We start from the raw sequence: 22,908 nt of genomic DNA on the forward strand, positions 1-22,908 counted from the left end.
GTGTGTGTGTGTGTTTCTGTGTGTGTGGGCACACGTGTGATTCACAGAGACAGATGGAGGAGATTACTTGGAGTTTAAACTGGAAGGATGCACAACAATAACCCTTTAGCAAAGCCACGCCCCCTGAAAATCAATCTGGCCAATCAAGCGAAGACATTGATTTGCAAAACTGTCGCAAAGAAACCCTAGCCTGCCCATTTTTGACTAAAAATGAATGGGGAGTTAGATGATGGCTGCCACCAATTCCGATATTGCAGCCTAGCTGTTGTATGGTGCCGATATTATATTAGCAGGAATGATATATGCGTTTATTTATTTATTTTTAGTATGAATAATTATGAGACTTGATAAAGAGATACTATTCAAACAAAGAACAATAGTAAGCAACAGTCGGTATGAAAAAATATGACCAATTTATTCCAATTATTTGGGCTACATAATTAGAATCTCTGAAATGAGAATGTATAGCACGTGAATAAAATAAATAAAAAAACATATTAAATAGCAGGAGTGGGGTCTGGAATGTACTGCTTATAAGCGAGTGCGACACTAAAAGAGACAATGATTGGGTCTCCCCAAATTTTGGGGCGGTTTGTGCAAAAAATGACAGAAAGTTGGGACAAACTGAGACAAATATTGGGTCAGTCCTTTTTTCAACCAAATATTTCGGGTCAATTTGACCCAAGTATTGCATCTGTCCTATTTGTGAGTCAACATTTTTGTGAATTTGACCCAAATAGTGCGTCAGTCTTATTTTGGAGACAGTATGTTGGGTCTATTTGACCCAATTATTGCGCGTCCTGTTTTTCAGCCAATATTTTGGATAAATTTGGTCCAAATGTTGCATTGGTCCTATTTTTGAGACACTGTTTTGGATCTATTTGACCCAACTATGGGACATGTCCTGTTTTTGAGCCAATACGTTGGGTCACTTAAGTTCAAATATTGCATTGGTCTTCTTTGTAAAACACTATTTTGGGTGAATTTGACCCAAATGTTACATTAGTCTTATTTTTGAGCCAATGTTTTGCGTCTATTGGACCCAGTTATTGCACATGTCCTGTTTTTGAGCCAATATTTTGGGTCAATTTGATCCAAATATTGTATTGGTCTTATTTTTGAGACACTATTTTGGGCGAATTTGACCCAAATACTGCATCTGTCCTGTTTGACAGCCAATACTTTGGGTGAATTTGACCCAAATATTCCATCTGTTCTGTTTTTGAACCAATATTTTGGGTCAATTTGACCCAATTATTCCATCTGTCCTGTTTTTGAACCGATATTTTGGGTCAATCGGCCCTAAATAGTGCATCAGCCTTATTTTTGAGAGAATATTGTGGGTCAATTTGACCCAAATATTGCATATTTCATATTTTGCATATTTCCTGTTTTTGAGCCAACATTTGAGTCAGTTTGATCAAAATATTGCATCTGTCTTATTTTTGAAGTACTAGCGTATTTTCCGCACTATAAGGCACACCGGATTATAAGGCGCACCCTCAATTAATGACATATTTTACAACTTTTTCCGTTTATAAGGCGCAGCGGGTTATAAGGCGCACGCTCAATTAATTACATATTTTAAAACTTTTTCAATCACAATATAGTAATACTCAAAGTAATAAAAATAATAACTCAAATAATATCTCTAAACTCTCAATAGCATAATAACTCAATGTCAGTATGACCAACCTTGTTCAACTGTTAACACACAAAAGAAACAGGTAAAGCTTACTTTATCAGTTCATTCCTTATCTTTGAACCCAAATCTCAATATTGATCCATATATAAGGTGCACCTGATTATAAGGCACACCATCAGCTTTTTAAAAAAATAAGGCTTTTAGGTGTGCCTTATAGTGCGGAAAATACGCTATTTTGGGTGAATCTGATCCAAAAACTGCATCTGTCCTGTTTGTGAGCTAATAATTTCAATCAAATATTGCATCAATATTTTGGGTGTTTGACCCAAATATTGCATCTTTCCTGTTTGTGAGCGAACATTTTGGGTAAATTTGACCCAAATATTGCATCTATCCTGTATGTGAGACAATATTTTGGGTGAATTTGATCCAAGTATTGTGTCATCATATTTTTGAGACACTATTTAGGGTCAATTTTACCCAAATATTGCGTCAATCCTGTTTTTGGTTAATTGGATCAATATTACCTTACTTTCTGTGTTGTTATATTTCGGGGGTCGTTTTGTACAAATTAACCCACAAAGTTGGGTCAAATCGACTCAAATATTGGGTCGGTTATGTTTTTGAGCTATTACTGGGTTATTTTGGATCAAACAATTTTGTATAAAGACAATGATTGTCATACTGTTATGCTGATATCGGATATAAAATAGTATTGTCACACCACTGGACCGAAATTTTGTTTTACCATGTTGAAAGCTTGCCGGACGTAAAAGTAATCAGGGAGGCTGCTGGGTCACTTCTAGTAGTGGCACCATATGAACACAAGGGTCCCTTTGCAAATGAGAGCTACTTAGCCCCTCCCTCAGGTTGAGCAAAGATCGCAAAGTGGTTATTTAATAGCCGAGGGAGTCCGTGCCAGTCTGTCGCCATCCTCCCACTGCGTCCCAGATTAGTTATCGCATGTGTCAAGCGGCTAGGGGGATGAAACATAAGATAGCGCTCGATGAGCGGGGTGCCGACGGGAGTTTGGTACTCCTTTTATTGAAAGGCGGCGAGTTTGGATAAATGGCAGTGGGCAAATTAGCCAACAGAGGACACGGCGCGACCACACACTCGCCTTGATTAATTTGTCTACCCACAGCGATCTGTCATCACTTCACATTAGAGGATCTTTTATGCTCCTCTTAATACACCTCCGCTACAGTCAAATAAGCTGTGTATTAGGTGGTGAGGCCTGCCCATTTGGCACCAGGAGAAATACTGTCCTTTTATTGTCTGACGAGCAAGGAGGTAAGATATAGGGCGAGAGAAAGCCGCACTGGCAGAGCGCCGGAACCTGAAGGGGAGAAATAAATGGACTTACTGGCAAGGGCCTTCTCGTAGGTCTTCCCCATGGCAACAAAGTTCCGCAAGCACGGGTTGAACTGTTCCATGATTGTCTGAAAGAGACAAAAGAGAAGACATAGTGTTGCTGAAGATTTCTCCACAACGTCGCAGGAAAATAAAAAACAATTTGGAGGTGTGAATGCTCATCAAGTGGAACATTATTTGCCAGTTTGGTATGTAACTCAAATGAGGAATTACTTCACTAATTAGGGAGTAAAAATAAATAACCAACTTGATCACAAAATTAAAATCTAACCAATCTATTTGAGCAATTCTTATTGTACAGTTGACGCATGCTTTTCACAAATAGCCAATATTAGCATATCAGCCAAATAGCATTAATGCTTCAGTAATATATCAATGTTTTTGGAAAACAATAAAAAAAAAAAAGAACACTCATTGGTAAGGGTGTACTGATCTGATTTTAGACTGACAATAGCCAAAAAATAATATTGGATCATCTATCCCATCAAGTGTAGCAATACCTTGAAACAAGGCCAGGTTTCATCCTGATACCAATACTTGGTATTGGTAATTGCAAACCCATAAAAACAGTGCAGATAGCAATTTTTTTTAGATAACACCAGGTATCAGCCTGATACAGACACTTGGAATTGGTACTTGCAAATCACGAAAAACAATGCGAGTAGCACAACTTTGAGATAAGGCCAGATATCAGCCCAGTAACTGGTATTGGTCCTTGCCAATTGCTAAAAACAGCAAGAGTAATAATTTCTTGGAATAAAGCCAGATATTGGGGTGATACCGATTCTTGGTATTGGTACTCGCCAATCCCAAAACCAATATGAGTAGCGATTTCTTGAAATCAGGCGGGGTAATGGCCCAATAATTGGAATTGGTACTTGCCAATTGTGATAAATCCAAACATTGGCTCTTACATTTGGTAAAAGTACTCACCAATCTCTAAAAACAATGCAAGTAGCAATACCTTGTGATAAAGCCAGATATTCAGAGGTGCACATAAGTGGTACGCAGGTACGCATGCGAGACAAAAATCTTTTATTTTGTCAGGGCTATCAGAACCAGGGTTATATCTGCGTACATAAGAAAATGCAAGCTCGCAGGCAGAACAGATTCTGAGGTACGTCGTACATGCTTAAAAAAAAGTGTCTTCGTTTATACGAATTACGCTGAACGCAAACAACTTGAAAGGTATGCAAGCTAGACCAGAAGCAATGGCTAATCGCCCTATTGTTAGGTGGCGAGACACAATACAGGCCATCGACTAATTAAACTGTATCCCAAACAAACTTTGCAAACTCAGTGGCATAACCACTTAGTTATCACACTACAGGGTATCTATCTATCTTGATCCAGTTCTGTGATCTTCAAATCAAACGCATTTCACATCAAAGAGAAAGCATAGAAAGAAGACACAAGGGAGCTGGAATTTCACCCAGATGGTGACATGTCAAAGTTCAAAATGGCACAACAGCTTAGTTATCACACAACCAGGAGTGTGCCATCCTTTGGCTAAAATACTGCCAGAATGATGATGAAGAAAAGTTTTTATTAAAAAATGCCTTGTGCTGGGTACTTGGCTTAAAGAAAATATTTCACAAGAGATCTGGTAAGCAAAGCTGCAGCTTGAGTAGCATCGATTCCAAAATGATGGACACACGGGCTCATTAGATGGAAGGGAGCCGTGGCTCTCAAGCTTCACATTGTCCTAAATGTCTCATCACAGACAGAAGCGATGGCAGCGCTGTTAAAATACAGCGTGTGCGCAGCGCATCTTGACATCTGGCTCTTTTTCCCGCTTCCTCGCATACTTCCTCTGGGGTTTCCTCCAATTAGCCGCTCTCTGCTCAGCCTAGCCAGGAAGCACCGCAGGGACGGCCACGCCGCCGCACCACACTGACTGCGGAAAGCAAAGCCACACCAGCCAGCCAGCGAGCCCTTGAAGAGCTCACACTGTCAGCTCGTCCTGACAAGCACAATTTCATGTTTCTTTATCTTAATGAGCAGAAGGCAACAATATTCCACATCCTGATACGGCTAATCATTTTGCCCCAGTGAAATGGAAGGTCCATATATATATATATATATATATATATATATATATATATATATATATATATTACACACACACACATATATACTATATATAAATGGTAAATGGACTGTCACCTATATAGAGCTTTTCTACCTTGGGTACTGTATACTGTATATAGTGTTCCAAGGCACTGATGCACATACTGTATGTTATTTGAGGAAGGGAAGTTTTGTTTTGTTTTTTTGTTTTTTTTCCCCCGTAGAAGTAGCATGAAGACTTGTTGCTGAGATTAGCTTGACTCTTTAAGACAGTAGACACAGGTAACGCAGAAAACAAATGCCCAATCACCCAATTACTCGAGTGCTTGTCTCACCCCTAATGTATTTATTATCAACGTGCAAGCTAAAAGAGAAATGAGAATTCACAAGGTGTGTTGCCTTCAAAGACCACAGCCGCTGCTGGTGTGTTCAGGTGAATGCTATCAAAATCAGCCAAAGAATGCACGGGCTCCTATGCAAGTATGAAAGCTAATTGTGTGATTCTTTGTCAGCGCTGCTCTTCTTTTTCCATCCAAGATGGAAAGAACCAGACTTCACCCCGAGAGCTGTCGGTCTATTGTCTCTTTTGTTTTTTGTTTTTTTTTTAGATATAAAGAATGTTTTTCTTAAGAGAATTCTGTTTGAAGATGAAAAAAAAGGGGGGTACAGTATGCCAGTGCAATGTCATATGCAGCCCATGCCGCTCAGTGGGAAAGCGAAAGCAAAGAATGAAATTTAAAAAGATGTTTTTGTGATCATGAAACACTGACGCATTCATCAGTTTCAAAGTTTTTACATTTAAGAAGCATTAACAAAAAATCCTAGGGCCAACATACAAAGCAGAATTAAAAGACTGGTTTGTTTCAGGCCATAAAGGATAGCTTTTCTTTGGGATGGTCAAAGCCACTTTGTTTTCCCCAGACATTCAGTAGTAACTGATACCAAGCACAGATACCACTCGTAGTTTTGACACATAAAATTTCCCCCAAAATAATGACACATTACTACGATACTACTAAAAAGGAGTACAACTGAAATTTTTCCATTTTTGTGCTTTTTTTGTTTGTTTGTTGAACATAGAAAATAGCATTCTGATCAAAAGTTGGACAAAATATATTGAATAAGCCTGGTATTGGCACAATACCAATACCTGCATTCTTGTACTGGAACATTTCACTAGAACATTTTTTTTTTTTTTTTTTTTTAAACGTAGGAACGTTCAATACAACATTTTTGTGTTTTTTCAGACCAATACCAACACTCAACTGGAGTAGTCACTGATATCAGGTACAGATATCACTAGTACTTTTGATACAAAAACCCCTCCCTCAAAAACAATGAAACATTCCTAAAATACTACAACAGTGGGCCCCCGGTTTACGAGATTAATTTATCTGTTTCGTGGTTGGGATTGTAACGCAAATTTGCCGTATGGCGGGCAATCCAAACCTATGTTTAAGAGCAAATGAGTGTAAAACCCCTGGTAAAAACATAAAAATTGTATGTACTTACTAAAAAATGGTATCAAAATAGTATAGTGAGTGCTGCTTATATATAATATACATGTATACAATTAAAAATCATCATAAATAAAAAAAATATAGCAAGGATTTTTTTACCTTTGAGGTGACGTGAGAGCTTGTTATGGCCATATTCCATAGTGAGGGTAGCTTATCTTAGTTTAACCTTCTTCATATTTCTTGATTATCCAGCTTCCTTTCCAAATAAATCATCTTCTTAATTCTCTCTTTAACAATCACTAGCAATCTTGGAACCCATGGCTAACCCATTCAAGTTTGAATTGAGCACTAAAATGCACTATAAATATGTTTTTGTAAGAACTCACAGGCAAACAAAGCTTTAACATTCCGCCATTTTGGAAACCGTGACGCCGACCAAGCGCTGACCAGCATCTTAGTGCTTCCGTGACGCCGACCAATAGCATATCAGCATTCTGGTGATGTATGCATCGACGTATGAGTACGAAGTAACTCGCAGTCACGCACGCACACTGACTGCCATGTTTAAATGGGAGTTTTTTGTAATGCAAAACAAATGGCGTAAAGAGGGGACAAAAAAAAACACATTGTAAGGTGAAAAAAAAAAAAAAAAAAACAGCAAGGAAGGGACATCGTAAACCGGGGGTCCACTGTAAATCCTAAAATCTTTTCAGCAAATGGAGAGGACTAAAAGAAGATATTAGGGAGCTGAAATTTCACCCAGATGGTGACAACATGTCAACGCTCAAAATGACACTACCAATTATTTATTACACTAATCGGTCGTGTGCCATCCCTTGGCTAAAATACTGTCAGAATGTTGTGGAAGAAAATGACCCAAAATGGTCAAAATACTACACAAGTGTTAAACTAACTTAACCATAAGCGTGTAAAGTAAACAAATCCAATTAAGGCAGCAGGAGAAATGTTTGCCAAGGTGTCCCAGTGCCGAGATAAAACGACTTCCCTCAGGTCCTCACTGAGGGAAATATTCCTGAACGATGTGGCACTCTACTTCAATCTAATGTGAAAGGATTGATGAGGACACACTCATACATATATATGTGTGTGTGTGTGTGTGTGTGTGTGTGAGTGTAGTCGTGTACACGCCCACGCGCGTACAAAACATTTTCTAATAACAAGTGGTGGCGTTTTAAAGCAGTGGGAGGATTGCGTAACACTGCATCATTACGGCGCACGCTCCCACTGAAAGAGCCAAAAGGTAGCAGACACAGATGCACGCCTTTCTTAACCCCTTGTGCAGTATTACTGACCACTTTGGGGTCATATTCTTCCACATTTTTCTGGGAGTACTTTGGCCAAGAGACGGTACACTCCTTGTAGTGTGATAACTAAATGGTCATGTTGATCTTTGACATCCGTTGAACCCATCTGGGTGAAAATTTCAGCTCCCTAATGTCTTTATTAATGCTTTCTCTTTGATGTGAAATGTGTAAATATCAAAGGATTGGAGAAAATACCGCACTCCCCAATCCTTTGTTCTTTACATTGAAGACATTTCACATCAAAGAGAAAGCATTGAAAGAAGATACTAGGGAGCTGAAATTTCACCCAGATGGTGAGAATACGTCAAGGTTCAACATTGTACGACCAAATAGTTATCACACTACTGGGGGTATTTATCTGCCAAGCAGTATTTTGCCCATCCTTGGATCTTTACATCAAAGGCATTTCACATTAAAGAGGAAGCATTGAAAGAAAACACCAGGGAGCTGAAATTTCACCCAGGTAGGGTCGGCATTACACGACTAATTAGTTATCACACTATCAGGGTATCTGTGTATCTTAAGAGAGACATATACCGTATCTTGGTGTGATAACCAATAAATAATTGGTTGTGCAATGTTGAACCTTGACATGTTTTCATTATCTGGGTGAAATTTCAGCTCCCTAGTGTCTTCTTTCAATGCTTCCCTTTCAATGTGAAATGCCTTAGATGTAAAGATCCAAGAATTGGACAAAATACCGCACTAGGTTAAAATCACAATGTCAATACCCTCACACAATCACACTATCAAATACACATTGGCCCCTGCTTAGATGTACAAACATAATCTCACACTTTATTCACTTTGCACTCACACACTTTCACACAGACACACACACACATTACGGTGCATTTTCTATGGAGATGATCTGACACCAGAGGGGAAACGGGAGGTAGTTTCTGCCGTCACACAGGCTAAATTTGTCATCCCAGGTCTCTTGTGCTACATTGTTAGCCTAATTGTGGCGGCTAATTGGGAAATGGGGCCACAGCCAGTGTTGAGCAGACCAAAGTCATGAGGAGTAAAAGCATACATGTCCACAATAGTCAAGAGGTTCTAAAAAACACCAAATCACCAACATTTGGAGAGAGAGTCTTCAGGAGACAAAATAGAACTAAACATAGGCATAGCCTTCGATTTGATGTTAGAATAACTTTCCACAAGCACTGTTTTCAAATACATAGTTCCTTGGCAACCAAGTGCTACTTTTTAATTAGACAGGGCATTGGCTTAGCTCAGCCGTTCTCAAATAGAGGTACAGCACGTGTACCCCTGGGGGTAATTTAAGACACTTCAGGCAGTTTGTTAGATTTTAACAGAGATTCTGCTTGCATCAGCAAATCTAATTCAATGCTTTTAAAGCCATGACAGAAAAAGTTAGTTTTCTTTTCAAATTAATAGCAAATGGTTTGGAACAGGACAATTGCCGAATGGTGTTGTAGTGACTCAAAACAGATGATGTTATGTGAACTATTTATGGGAGTTGTTGAATAAAAAACGCCAAGAGAATCCACAATAAATATAGCACTAATATATCAGTACAAACATAAATTCTCTCTTCTAAAGACCTCACAGAATTTGTAAATTTGCAACAGTTATATGAGAGTCCCCTAAGTATTCCACATTAATGTTGAGGCTTTTTTTTTTTTTTAAAGTTTGAAAAAAAAAAAAAGAAGGGTTACATCTTTGTGTTTATTAGGTGGTACTTGGTAGCAAAATATTTCACTGGGTGTACATTGTCAAAAATAAAATTAAGAACCTTAAATGATTCCTCAGACTAAGATCTGAGAAGAACAAAGGAAAAGCATCTTTTTTGTGTTATTTTAGACACCCATTTTTATCTTTTTACTTCAGGGGTGAACCTAATCGATTAATTGACATCTAAGGAATTATCAAAATTGTTTTTGATAAGCGATTATCCGTATATTTAAAAAATGTGTTAAAAACTTAATTTTCTTGAATAGTTTTAGAAAAAAACAGGGCCTAGCATGCTAGCATACATTAGCAGCACTTGTTAGTAAAATATTCCGCAGGTATTAAAAATTAACGAACCCCAAACCCAGAAAAAAAACTCTAAAATCTTTTGTTGCGTGGTTTTGTACGCCTATTTAAGTTTTCGCTTCAGAGGTGAAACTAATCAGATTAATCCACATCCAAGCAATAACCTAAATGATCTTTGATAAGCGATTATTTACAAAAAACACAAAAGATTAATTATCTTGAATAGTTTTATAAAAACATAGCCTAGCATACTAGCCAACATGACCAGCACGTGGCAGCGAAAATATTTCATAGAACCTTAAATGAATGTTAAACCAAGTAAGACACTGAAATCTGAGAAGGAAAACTGAAAAGGTTCTTTTTTTTGTGATTTTAGACACCTAATCTATAAGTAATTAATTATCAAAATGATTTCTGATAAGCGAATATTCATTTATTTAAAAAAAATGTTAAAAACAGAATTTTATTGATTTGTTTAGAAGAATATAGCCTAGCATGCTAGCCTAACGTTAGCACCTAAGCGCACTAACTGCTCTAGTGACAAAAGTGTGTTATGAGCCATTAATCGAAGCAACGGAACAGTCTGACTTGCCTTTCCCCTTAATGATCTTGTTAGCTATGTGTCTTTGAGCTCGCTTCCGAGCGATTTCCCTAATCTTCCATTCAATTGACACTTTGCACGTTCAAGGGTTTATTTACTCTGAGAACGCTTGACCTGTTGCCACCCAGAAGTTACCATGAAATGCTCAATAAAAACTCAAAGCACTGTGGAGGCATTGTACATACAAGAAAAGGTCAATATTCATCAACTGGGGAAAGAAAAAAACAAAAACAAAAGTAGAGCTGGCGACTTGAGTCATGTTGACCTGATGTGAGTCACAGTTTTCATGACTTGTGACAAAAACCAAGACGTGTTGGACACAGGTGAGGTACCAACACTCCAGGCAGCTGTTGCTATTATTGAAAATATATGCTGCGTAATGCAGTCCAACGAAACGAGAAGAGATTTTTATAAAGCCATGACTACAGCACGCCGATGATATTACCGCTCTTTCTTAATTACTTTGCAGCCTGTTTGCCGATAAGGCATTTTTTTTCCGCTGGCCCCCGTTATTAAAGTGAGTCGTTAAAGCGTCCATCGATTAGTGGCATGTGGCCAATTACACAGAAGAATATTCCTGAGGAACTCAATTGGAGGGCTTGAAAATAAGCTAGAGTTTTGCCTCCAGCAAGACGGCTGGATGTTAATAACAATAAAACACAGCAAGATGGACTTTAACAGTTAATGTTGCTAGGCAAGAAAGATTAAGAAGCAGCGGGAAGATCGTTAGGAATTATTTATTAGAGACGAGTGGTACGGATCAACAACAAATCTAATACAAGTGTAGTAAACACACACACATACATACATACATACATACATACATATATATATATATGTATATATATATATATATATATATATATAATATACATACATACATACATACATACATATATATATATATATATATATTATATACATACACATACATACATACTACACACACACGCACACTACACTGAGCACATCTCTAACGGGGCAAGAGGCAAAGTTTTAAGTAGGAGGCTCTGCTTTAATGTTTCACAGTCCGCTTGAGCTGATGGAATAAATCACTTGAGTCAACGAGTACGCTCTTAAAAAGCTTAATGGCACTTTTGTTTAGAGCTAATGCAGCCTTTGAGGCTCGTCCTCATTCCTTCAAGTAAACATGTCTATTCCAAAAGGGGAAGGGGGGGGGGGGGCGCATTTGTTATGTTAAAGCTCTTTTTAATTGAACCCTCTTGTTATGTCAAACTGACCCATTTGAAAGTTAAATTAAATGTTGAATATAGTTTTTCAGTTAAGGACTGAGCTTATGTCGAACGAACATATCAGTTAAATATGGCATTTGTATAAATTTTCATGAATGCATTGTTACGATACATATAAATACACATAGTAGCGCATAACACATAGCACATAAACATCTTTTCTTTTTTTGCAACTTTCTTGATAAACCAAACCTGGGACCCAACAATATTATTGCTATTTCTGGTGAAAAAAATGAATCACTAGAGTCATTAGTTAGCGGGATTACACATCATGCATCTGAAACCTTTGGATAATTACATTTGATCCCAGATAAAATTGACCCAGGATGTTATTGAGTTATAATATGGGAAATAAACATAATACATGTATATAACATAAGTATTGTCCTTGTGATTGGCTTTACACACACACACACACACACACACACACACACACACACACACACACACACACACATTACTGCTCTTCCTGATAAATTAACATCAAAGAATGAAATCAATAAATGTGGATCACAATCATTTTGGACACATTTGGGTGCGTAAATACTAGGGGTGTTCCCATTTACTACAATTTTAATGTATATAAAAAGGTCATTAAATGGATACGTTTCATGCCGGCTTCTGTCACCGCACAGCCCGTTAAAGCCTGTCAAGCTTGTGCTGCTTGAAAGCAGTCTTGTCGCTTTCCCGCAGCCGCAAGTTTAAAAGGTTTCTGTTCAGCCTTTCAGGCAACTTTCAGTTCATTTGTTCAAGTCAACTTTTATTTTGCAGCTATGCTTTTATTTTGCTGCAAGCTGTGTAAGCAGGAAGTATGGTGAGCTTGCGAGCATGGGAGCAATTGGGGAAGAGAACGTGATTGACGGTACATCAAGACACATATAAAACCCCTACAGGGGAATGTATAATTTTGTTAAATTGTTAAGGTGATATTTGAAAGCTAAAGTGACGAATGATTTTAGCATAAGGTCATGGCTGTCGAAGTGTGGGCTAATTTCTCTTTTCCACCTGCTGTGCTAGCGAAGAACATCACGGATGTTACCTTTTTCATTTATAAGTTTATATTCGTCTCAGCGAGGACAGTGCAGTTTGACTGCGCTGTTAAGGAATAGACTCTATTGAAATAAAGGATCTAACAAAGAAAACAAATATTCAGGCGGAAGCTAAAGCAAATGGTCCGTAATCAGCACGACACAAAACTTGTTCACAAAATAAAGCTAACGATAAAATACAAAAACAATGCATGCAAACTACAAATTAATCCACAAACACATACAGTATTACTCATATACATGTAAATAATTAAATACTGGCTCTACTGTACTAAATAATATGTTACGAACAAATGTGATGCTCCCGATGTGCTCAGAGATGAACAAACTGGCACACGTTTTCCCCATATCTTTCCCCATACTATCAATTTAGCAGCTCACTTGAAAAAGTTCATTTTCATATCTTGTTTGTCATTCATGTTCGGAGAAATATCAATAGTTTTCACTTGCACAACAGTTTAATAATAAAATATTATTAATTAACATAATAAAATACAGTAATAATATTTTGGTACTATGAAATGACAATGTATCATGTTCTACTTGGATTTTTTTTCATCTTATTCCAAAGCTATAAAGTTTATAGTTAGCTTAAAAAAAATAGCAGATGTCCACATGCTATTTTTGTGCAAAAAAATACACTGTCTCCCTTTGTTATTCTGTCATGCAAAGATGACCTATATGGTATGATGATTCTTTGCACTTCTAAAGATTACAGCAGAAATCTTTTTTACTTAAATGAATCGAATCGTTTTGAATCGAAAATCCAATTGGAGACCACAAATTCGTAGTATATCCCATTATTGCTTTTCCTTACAAACAAACATAAGAGGAGGAGGGGTAAGAACTCTCACATGTCTTGATAACAGGTCATGAAATAACCCCCCCCCCCCCCCCCCCAAATATCCCGAATTACAGTACAGCAGGGGTCACCAACTCCGGTCCTCGAGGGCACCTATCCAGCATTTTTTCAGTGTAACCCTCCTCCACTGCACCTGATTCATAGGATGTGCTCATCAAGAAGCTCTGCAGGAGCACCAAAATGATCATGATAATTTGCATCAGGTGCAGTGGAGGAGGGTTACACTGAAAAAATGCTGGATAGGTGCCCTCGAGGACCGGAGTTGGTGACCCCTGCAGTACAGTTTAGACACTCACTCCAGAGCCAAGACATTTTCAAACCAGAAAGCCCTTTTTAAGACGTCGACTTTTATGACTGTATTTGTGACTAGCACCCCCACTCGCTCGCTTGCAGCCGCTCGGCAAAAAGCATCCACTAGCGCCGGTTACCACAGCAACCCAGAGCCAGACTTATTTGTCAGCTTTGCTCCTTACACCACGCTCGTTCACTCACTCCGGACTGGCGGAAAAACAAGCGAAGTGCGAAAAAAAAAAGGAGGTGGGAGGAAACAAACAAGTAGGCTAGGTTGCCGTCAAACGCAAAGAAAATGGGCACCTATGCGCTCATTCACATTTTCCCGCAGCGGCTTTAGAAGTTGCCTTTTAATGAATTATTGATGTATCACGGCGGGGTCATGAAAAAAAAAAAACATGAATGGAAAGTCAAATGAATGCTGTACTACAAATACATTCAGGATTGCTTAAATGCCAGCAGCAACACTTTATTACCCGCAAGCAAATCGGTGATGACTGCATACACAAAAGCAAGACATCATACTATATTGTGTACTTGTATTGTGTATCTATTTGTCTGTATTTGGTACATGCATCATCCACTTCAACTTGTGGGCCTGGAAGGGGGCTCCTCCCACCTGTGGTCCCTGCTGAAGGTTTCTGATTTTCCCCAAATTGGGGTTTTTGAGTTTTTCCTTTCCCTTCTAGGAGCTTTGACAGGGGATGCTGTTGTGTTACTTACACCGAAAAGATGTCTCTGTATGACTTCTTTTTTTGAAAAAAAGTCTCGACATGACCTCTTTTCATCTGTGAAGCCCTTTGAGATTTTGGTGAGTCAGGTCTATACAAATAAAATTTGATTGATTGATTGATCATCATTTTCATCTATTTGTTGCCATGGCATTACATGATGAGAGTAGACATTAAAAACTAGTCTTGCATCCCCCCCCCAAAAAAAAAAACATATTGTACAAGTGTATCTTCATTTGTTTCAATACGATGTAATACAAACTTCTAAAAGCTATATAATCACTTAATCTTTTAAAGGCATTCAATGATGCTTCCAAAGCACTACTTTTGCCCATATGAAACTATTCAAATCACACAAATATAGTTCCTTGGTAACAAAATTTCACAAGATGGCAGCAAACTACTATTTTTTTTTTTATTTTGGTTTCATGTGAAGCACCTCAACTCCATTAAACATAATTCCTTGGCACTGAAATGCCAGGGATACTCTATAGTTTTGTCACTGTGAAGCTCCTCAACTCATGCCAACACAGTTCCCTTAACTTCAAAATAGTTCCTTAGAACCGAAATGTTATGAGGAGGAGGCAAAACACCACTTTGGTGGAAATGAAGCGCCTCAACTTTGATATAGTCTCTTCTAGCAACAAGATGGAGGCAAAGCACAACCTTTTATCATTGTGAAGCGCCCCAACATTGGCTTGTCTTCTCAATTTAAGACACTAAAGGCATGCAATGACTTGCAAGGAGTCACTAGTCACGTCACATAAACAAATGCTGAACTGTTTCTTTTACACACTGATATAGATTTGTTGATATCTGTAGAAACCATTAAAATCTCACAGACCCCCCGAAATGCCTTCCGTTACCTCCAGGGGAACTCATACGCCCATCTGAGAACCACTGCTATAGAACTAAGATGCAACGAGATGGCCTTTGTCATGATGAAGCTCCGCAACACACTTCAACATTGCCAAAGTGAAGCTCTTCCAATCACTTCAAAATAGTTTGTGGGATGCCACATGATGGTGGCCAATCATTACTTTTGTCTAAGTGAACTTCAACTCACTTTAATAGTTTGTTGGGATGCCACAAGATGTTCAAGCACTACTTTTGTCTCAGTGAAGCTCTTCCACTCACTTTTAATATAGGTTGTTGGGCAGCCACAAAATGGTGGCCAATCACTAATTATTTCTAAAGCCTAGGTTCTATCAAGGAATCTACTCTACTCTGACAAAAGATGGTGTCCAAACAACACTTTTGCCCAAGTGAAGCTCTTCCACTCACTTTAACATAGTTTGTTGGGAGGCTAAAAGATGGTGCCCAAGAGCTACTTTTGCCTATACGAAACACTCCCACTCACTTAATCATAGTTTGTTGGGATACTACAAGATGGTGTCCAAACACTAGTTTTGCCTGAGTGAAGCTCTTCTACTCACTTTAACATAGTATGTTGTGATGCCACAAGATGGCGGCCAAGCACTCCTTTTGTCTAATTAAACCTCTTCCACTCATTTTAACATAGTTTGCTGGTGATGCTACACGATGGTATTCAAACATTACTTGTACACAAAGGGCGTGGCCAGTGGCACCACACTAGCATGGCGAAATATAGCAACGGCGAACCGCAGCAATGTGAAGCCAGCGTGCGCTGCCCCGCGTAATTACAGCCTCCGCCTATGCCACAGTAATTAGAGACGACTTCAACGAGGATGCTGAGTTTTCTCCATCCCCCCCCCAGCTCACTCTCTTTCAACGCCTCCTCTCATCCGCCCCCACAGAGTCTATATGAAGAAGTGATTAGATGGACGGGGGGGGGGGGGGGGGGGGGGGTAGGTAAAAAGCCATCAAGCTGATAAAAAGAAGCTCGGCGGTGAGTGTATACAAGCGCGCCGTCTGTCCTTGAACAGGCAGAGGTGGGTAAAAAAAAAAAAAAGAAAGAAAGAAGAGAAAGAGTGGCTGTAAAGCGTCCGCCCCCGGGCGCGCACAAGAGGTGGGCGTGTGGAGCAGCAGTCCTCCTCGCTCGCCGTCGGGAACAAATGTGCTCTTCTGCCAGCCGCTGACGACGAGTTCCTGCAGTGCCTAATGCAATCGTTTCAACGGAAACAACAGCAGGCACCGACTTGTCTAAACTCTCCACACTCGGGCGGCCGCGTGCTGCCGAGATCATTTTCAACTCCATTAACTCATTCGATCCCAAAGACATAATCATACTTCTTTTTTTTAAGACTCCAGCTAGTCCACCCCTGGTTCATATAGATTTTTTTCAAAGCACTTGAATAAAGGCGATTCCAAAAAAAAAGCCAGTCAATTTGGAATTAATGAATTAAGTATTAAAATATTGAAAACGAATGAATGAATAAAGTAATAAAACAAGTGATTACTTAAGTACTTAAATATTAACTCATTACTTTGACTTTCATGATTAATTTAAGTACTATGGAAATCAACAATGTGAATAACTGAGGTAATTGATTACTTTCAATACTAAAAGTACCTAAAGTCATCCATTATTTTAGGTAACAAGGACTAGAGTAAACAATTACTTTAGTCACCCAAATAAAAAAAAAAACAAAAACGATCACGCAAGGTAGTCAAGTACTGTAATCCATTTTTTTAAGTAACACGTACTAGATTAAACAATTATTTTACCTACATACGTACTAAAGTCATTGATTACACACGGTACTAAAGTAATCAAGTGTTATAGGTAACAAGTACTAAAGTAATCAATTATTTTAGGTAATAAGTTCGAGAGTAAAAATTTCTTTTAGCTATTTAAGTACTAGAGTAATTCATTACATAAGGTACTGAACAAATCAATTACTTTAGGTTCTACAAGAACTAAAGTAATTGATTACTTTGGGTACTAAAACTACCAAAAGTATTCTATTATTTTAGGTACAAGGTTAAACAATTATTTTAGTTACTTAAGTACTAAACTAACTGATCATGCACGGTATTTTAACTACTTAAGTACTTAAGTAATTGATTATGCAAAATACTAAAGTAATCAATTATTTAGGAATTAAGTACTAGAATGAAAATTTCTCTTAGCTACTTAACTACTAACGTAATTGATTACAAAGGTAATAGAGAAATTAATTACTTTAGGTACTACAATAACCAGAGTAACTGATTACTCTGGGCACTAAACGTACCTTAAGTCATCTTTTATTTGAGGTCACAAGTACTGGAGTAAACAAGTATTTTAGCTACTTAAGTCCTAATCTAATTAATTAGGCAAGGAACTAAAGTAATCAATTATTTTATGGAAATGAGTCCTAGAATAAAATAAATCAGATACTTAAATACTAAAGTAATTGATTACTACAACTACTTTAGGTACTACAATAACTAAAGTAATTGGTTACTTTGTGTAGTAAAATGACCTAGTCAGCCAGTTAACCAGTATATGAGTAAACACTTATTTCAGATACTTAAGTACCTGTTAGGTATTGTAGGTAACAAGTACTAGAGTGAACAAATATTTTAGATATTTAACTCCTAAAGAAATTGATTACGCAAGGTATTTAGGTACTAAGCAGTTACTTTGACTTAATTTCGGTAAATAAGTACTAAAGAAATCAATTACGTTAGGTACTACAAGAATTAAAGTAATTGATTACTTAGGGCACTAAGAATACCTCAAATACCTCAATATTTAGTACTAGAGTAAACAATTATTTTAGCTAATTGGTTTCGCCTTTGCAGCGATCAGCAAATGGAATTTAATGCAGCGACAAGAACATTTGTCTTTTCTAATTAAGAGCAAACTAAATGGAACAAGAACATGACCCATTGCCACGATTTGTTACCGTGACTTTTTTGCAAAAAAAGGAGTGCCATTATTTGGTTAAGTTTCACGCGAATGCGCGTCGCCATTCGTGACAAAATTGTTCAGCAGACAAGCCATAAATACATTGATGATGTTATACGATGTATATTCAGAAGTTGCTGGGAAAAATGTGCCTAGAGATACCACTACAAATGCAAATCGCGAGGTAGCACACAAAATAATCAATCAATTAGGGAATAGCGTGGGCCTGAGATGCCCGCCTGGCGCTCGCCTTTTGGCACGCGTAAGAAGAATGGCGCCTTGTTGCTAGGAGACCACCTGTTTGTGAACCGCTGCCTCTCATCACGGCGTCTTGCGAGGCCCAGTCCGACTGACAGAAAGGAGCCATAAGCAAACACGCCCGAAGTTTCACCAACGATTTCAACATTTTCAATATTCTCGTTGCTGACTTTTGCTCTTTTGTTTGAATAATCTCACCTGATCAAGTAGGGATGTTCCATATCATTCTTTTCAGACCGATACCGGTAACCGATAACGCTTGAGCAGTCACCCGATACCAAGTATTGATCCTAGTAGTACTTTTGAGCTGAATCGTTGCCTTCATAGCTTTCTGTGTGTCTCAATACAACTTTATCACATTGATATGATATCGATATTGTAGCCCAGAGTACAGTTCAGAACCGATATTGATTCGATACAATATTAGGAGGACTGACACATACTTTTGTTGATCTTATAGGGATGGGCAAGTACTGACGCAAAGTATCGCTACGAGGCCAATATCTGGCCTTATTTCAAGATATCCGTACTCACCATGTCAGCCGATACCAATATCAGACACCCTTTTGGGGCAGGTTTACAATTAGCAACTTCAAATTACAAATTAGAAGAACAGGAAATTGTTGCGATTTTAAGGGAAAGAAGCGACAAATAATAGTAGTATCGGGCCGATACCCGACCTTATTTCAAGGTACCGGTACTAATTATGGAAGTCGGTGCAAGCGGGGGCCACAGTCTTGGAGCAATTTTATGATTTTGTTAAATTGGCATATAAAGGTCTATAAAATTGGCCCTCTTTCTTTTTTTTTTTTTAAAGACACGGGCAAGTACTGATACCAAGTATCAGTATCAGACCAACAATTGGCTGTATTTCAAGTTGTCATTACAGACTATGGATGCTTGCATCAGCTGCTCTCAAACTAGATATGACAAATTGCAAGGAAAACAAATGAAATTTAGAAAAAAATATAAGTATTCTGGAATATACACAATACTTCGGCATTTCTTTAAAATTATTTGTCTTTTTTTTTTTAAACATGCATGTACTGATACTAAGGATCGTATTGAGCTGATACCTGGCCTTATTTCAAGGCAAACTAAAAATTGCAAATTACAAGAACAGAACAAATTGCCACTCAATAATATTTTTAAGGGAAAAAAAAGATAGGAATATATGGGACTTTCTGTAAAAATTGGTCATCGTTTATTTTGGGGGGAAATTTTTTCCATCAAAAGAATTAGTGGTATTGATACTCTGGTAACGGTGACGACAAGCGGTAGTCGTACTGGTATTGTAATGGAAAAAAAAATGTTATCAAGCATCCCTAGCTATTGGTGGAAATTTTCCATACCAATGTGGTATCATTTGAAGCATTTTTTTTTTATTTTTAAACATTGATTTCAAATGGTAAATCGGCTTCAAGTGAACAATGAGGCATTTCTAAAACCTTCAGCGGGCAAATTTAACGACGGATTAAGAGTATCCGATGCCTATCATTCAGGCTAGCTAGCTATCTTGCGCCATGTATTTGTTTGGCTGTTTCAGGTTGTGTTGACAATGGGAGCGGCTGCATGGGGAAAAAAAAAAAATGTTGTCCTGAGGGCTGATCAAGACAAGACACACCTTGATATTCCTTTACCTGCCTGGGTGTGTTTGAATACCTGGCGGCGTGAATCACAAGCACGCTAGCGCTAGTAGCTAACTGAGGCCATCCTCTTTTCCTTCTGCTTGGGGCCCATTAATCTGCCGGGGTCAAGCGCTCAGACTTGATCCGCAAGCACGTTAAGAAGCTTGCGCTCCTTGGAGACGACAGGCAAACCCCAAGACAGCTGGTGGAAAAGACGCAAGTCCACGCCAGCGGGTATTTTTAACTAAATGTTGGATGTTTGGTTTTGCTTTGGGGGAACAAAGTGGAGCTTGTCCATTTTCCGTCAGCATCTACGTCAAAGTGGTATTTTTTTATTTTATTTTAAGGCCAATCCACATGTATGATTTCCATTTCCCTAAATTGGACGTTTGGATGTCTTTCTTCGGTCGTCTGGGTAGCTAAAAAGAAAGATTTATTTTTGACTGATATCAAATTCTCATGTTATGTTTGTTTGCAGGAAACAGTAATAATGTCCCTGGGACATTTTGACCCAGCGCATATTTTGAAACCCAAATGTAGATTTTAAATCCATTGTTTTGTTTTAACCAGTGACTTAAATGTTGATTGTTCAAACAAAGCATTTATGTTCCTGGGTCACTTTGACCCGGGACATATGTTGACAGCCCAGTGTGTATTTTTTCAAATCCAATATTTGATTTTAATCGGTGATTTAAGTTCATTTCTCAACAGCAGCAAAAATGTCCCTGTGTCACTTTAACCTGGAGCGTATTTTGACACACAAACGTGAATATTTCAAAACCACTATTTTGTTTTAATATGTGATTCATGTTCATTTATTAAGAGCAGCAAAAATATCCCTGGGTCACTTTGACCCGGGGAGTATTTTGTCACCCAAACATGTCTGACATGAATATTTCAAGCCAAATGTTTTGTTTTAACAAATGGCATATCCATTTTTCCAACAACAGCAATATTGTCTCTGGGTCATATTGACCCAGAGATGTGTTTAACAATCGGAAAATGAAACATAACTAATATTCTGGGGGTCATTTTGACCCGGGCTTTGCTTATTTAAAAAAAAATGCAAACATTAAGAAAGAATTCTAAAAACATAGTAATAAAAATACATACACATTATATTTTAATGGATATATTGACTATATGTATTACATAGGCAGATTAGAGATTCTGTAAAACTACATTCGATATTCATGACTTTAACCTCCAAACGGGTCAGTTTGACCCATATCATAACAGGAGGGTTAAATCAGAATAAGATAATGCTTATTTAATATATTAGGTATGTAAAACAGGGATTTACTTGTCCAAAAACTCAGGATAAATGCAGCATTGTACTCTCAGAGGACAGTCGTTGTTTATATAAACGAGTTGAATAACACGTAGGGCGGGGGTTGAGTCATTTCATAAATGCGCTTTGTTTGGAAGCACTTGAATGCAACACACTCAATAATTAACCTGTCGAAAGCTTGTTATTGGTTGATGCAATCAATTCTTAATAAGTGTGTTCCTTGGCCGCGGCTATTGTTTTTGTATTTCTCTCACCCAATCACATCAGTCCAAAGCAGTAAACAAACATTCGATAAAATGTCATTTTATTTCATATAGCGGAGTGTCCAATGGAAATACTGTCCGATCCGGTGCTTTTTTTTCCCCCCATAAAAGTTGATGAAGTGGCATATGGCTTGTCGCCCAATGTTATTTAAAACATGAGTATTGACTTGTTTTATAAATGCCACAAGATGGCACCAAAGCACAGCTTTTCTACTGGACAAGTCTATGGCCTGTCTACATGAAAGTACTCCCCTCACTTTAACATAGCTCCTTGGCACCATGATAGTGCTGATGCACTACGTTTATATAGACAGTCTTTTAACATGAATTTTTTCCACTAACTCCAACAATGTTCCTTGGCAACAGATGGCGCTAAAGCACTACTTTTATATTAGAAGGAGTTCTGGCTTGTCTAGATGAAGCTTCTCCCCTCAATTCTGAAAATCACTTTGGAACCAAAATGGCGCACTACTTTTATACCAGATGGAGCTCTGGCCTGTTAGCAAAGAATCTCATCAACTGATTTCAACATAGTTCCTTGGCATTAAATCCATAAATCCAGAAGACAGATGTATATGTGTTTGCAGACTGTTTTACTGTTTTTTGAGAGAAAGTTTGTGTATCAAAACATCTTGTTGCATACCTGGCACAGCGATTCCACAAAACACTACTTTTAATTAGTATTTATTAGTTTTAATTTAATTTTAATTTGACAACTTAAATTACTTAAATGTTCAACAGAGTACTTCGGGTGTAAAACTGACCTAAAAAAATATGTTTGGTTAAACCTACGCCTGTGACAGCTCCCCCTCCCCCAATAAAAGCGCTTCAGAGCATGGCCACGTCATGAGTAGCACTCGATGCCACTAGGTCATCTCCCACGTCAACCGCTGTCAAAGGCTTCGACCGGGGCTGCCTTCTGGCTCCGCCCACAAGACGGGCCTTGAATGCACCGCCTTCCATAGTTTCGCCTCCGATGTTTAATC

At 38.2% G+C, this 22,908-nt stretch overlaps 1 protein-coding gene across 5 annotated transcripts in view; it reads right to left on the bottom strand.

The window, feature by feature from the left end:
- baiap2a (BAR/IMD domain containing adaptor protein 2a) overlaps window positions 1–22,908 on the bottom strand; it is a 73,046-nt gene that overhangs the window by 47,740 nt on the left and 2,398 nt on the right. For all 5 annotated transcript variants that reach the window (XM_088436259.1, XM_088436261.1, XM_088436257.1 and 2 more), the window contains exon 2: window positions 3,012–3,087. In XM_088436259.1, coding sequence (XP_088292385.1) covers window positions 3,012–3,087 — 76 coding nt within the window. The remainder of the gene's footprint in view (window positions 1–3,011; window positions 3,088–22,908) is intronic.

This window comes from Hippichthys cyanospilos, chromosome 16 (genome assembly GCF_059441005.1).
Source record: "Hippichthys cyanospilos isolate Australia breed blue-spotted pipefish chromosome 16, RoL_Hcya_1.0, whole genome shotgun sequence".
Classification (NCBI taxonomy): domain Eukaryota; kingdom Metazoa; phylum Chordata; class Actinopteri; order Syngnathiformes; family Syngnathidae; genus Hippichthys; species Hippichthys cyanospilos.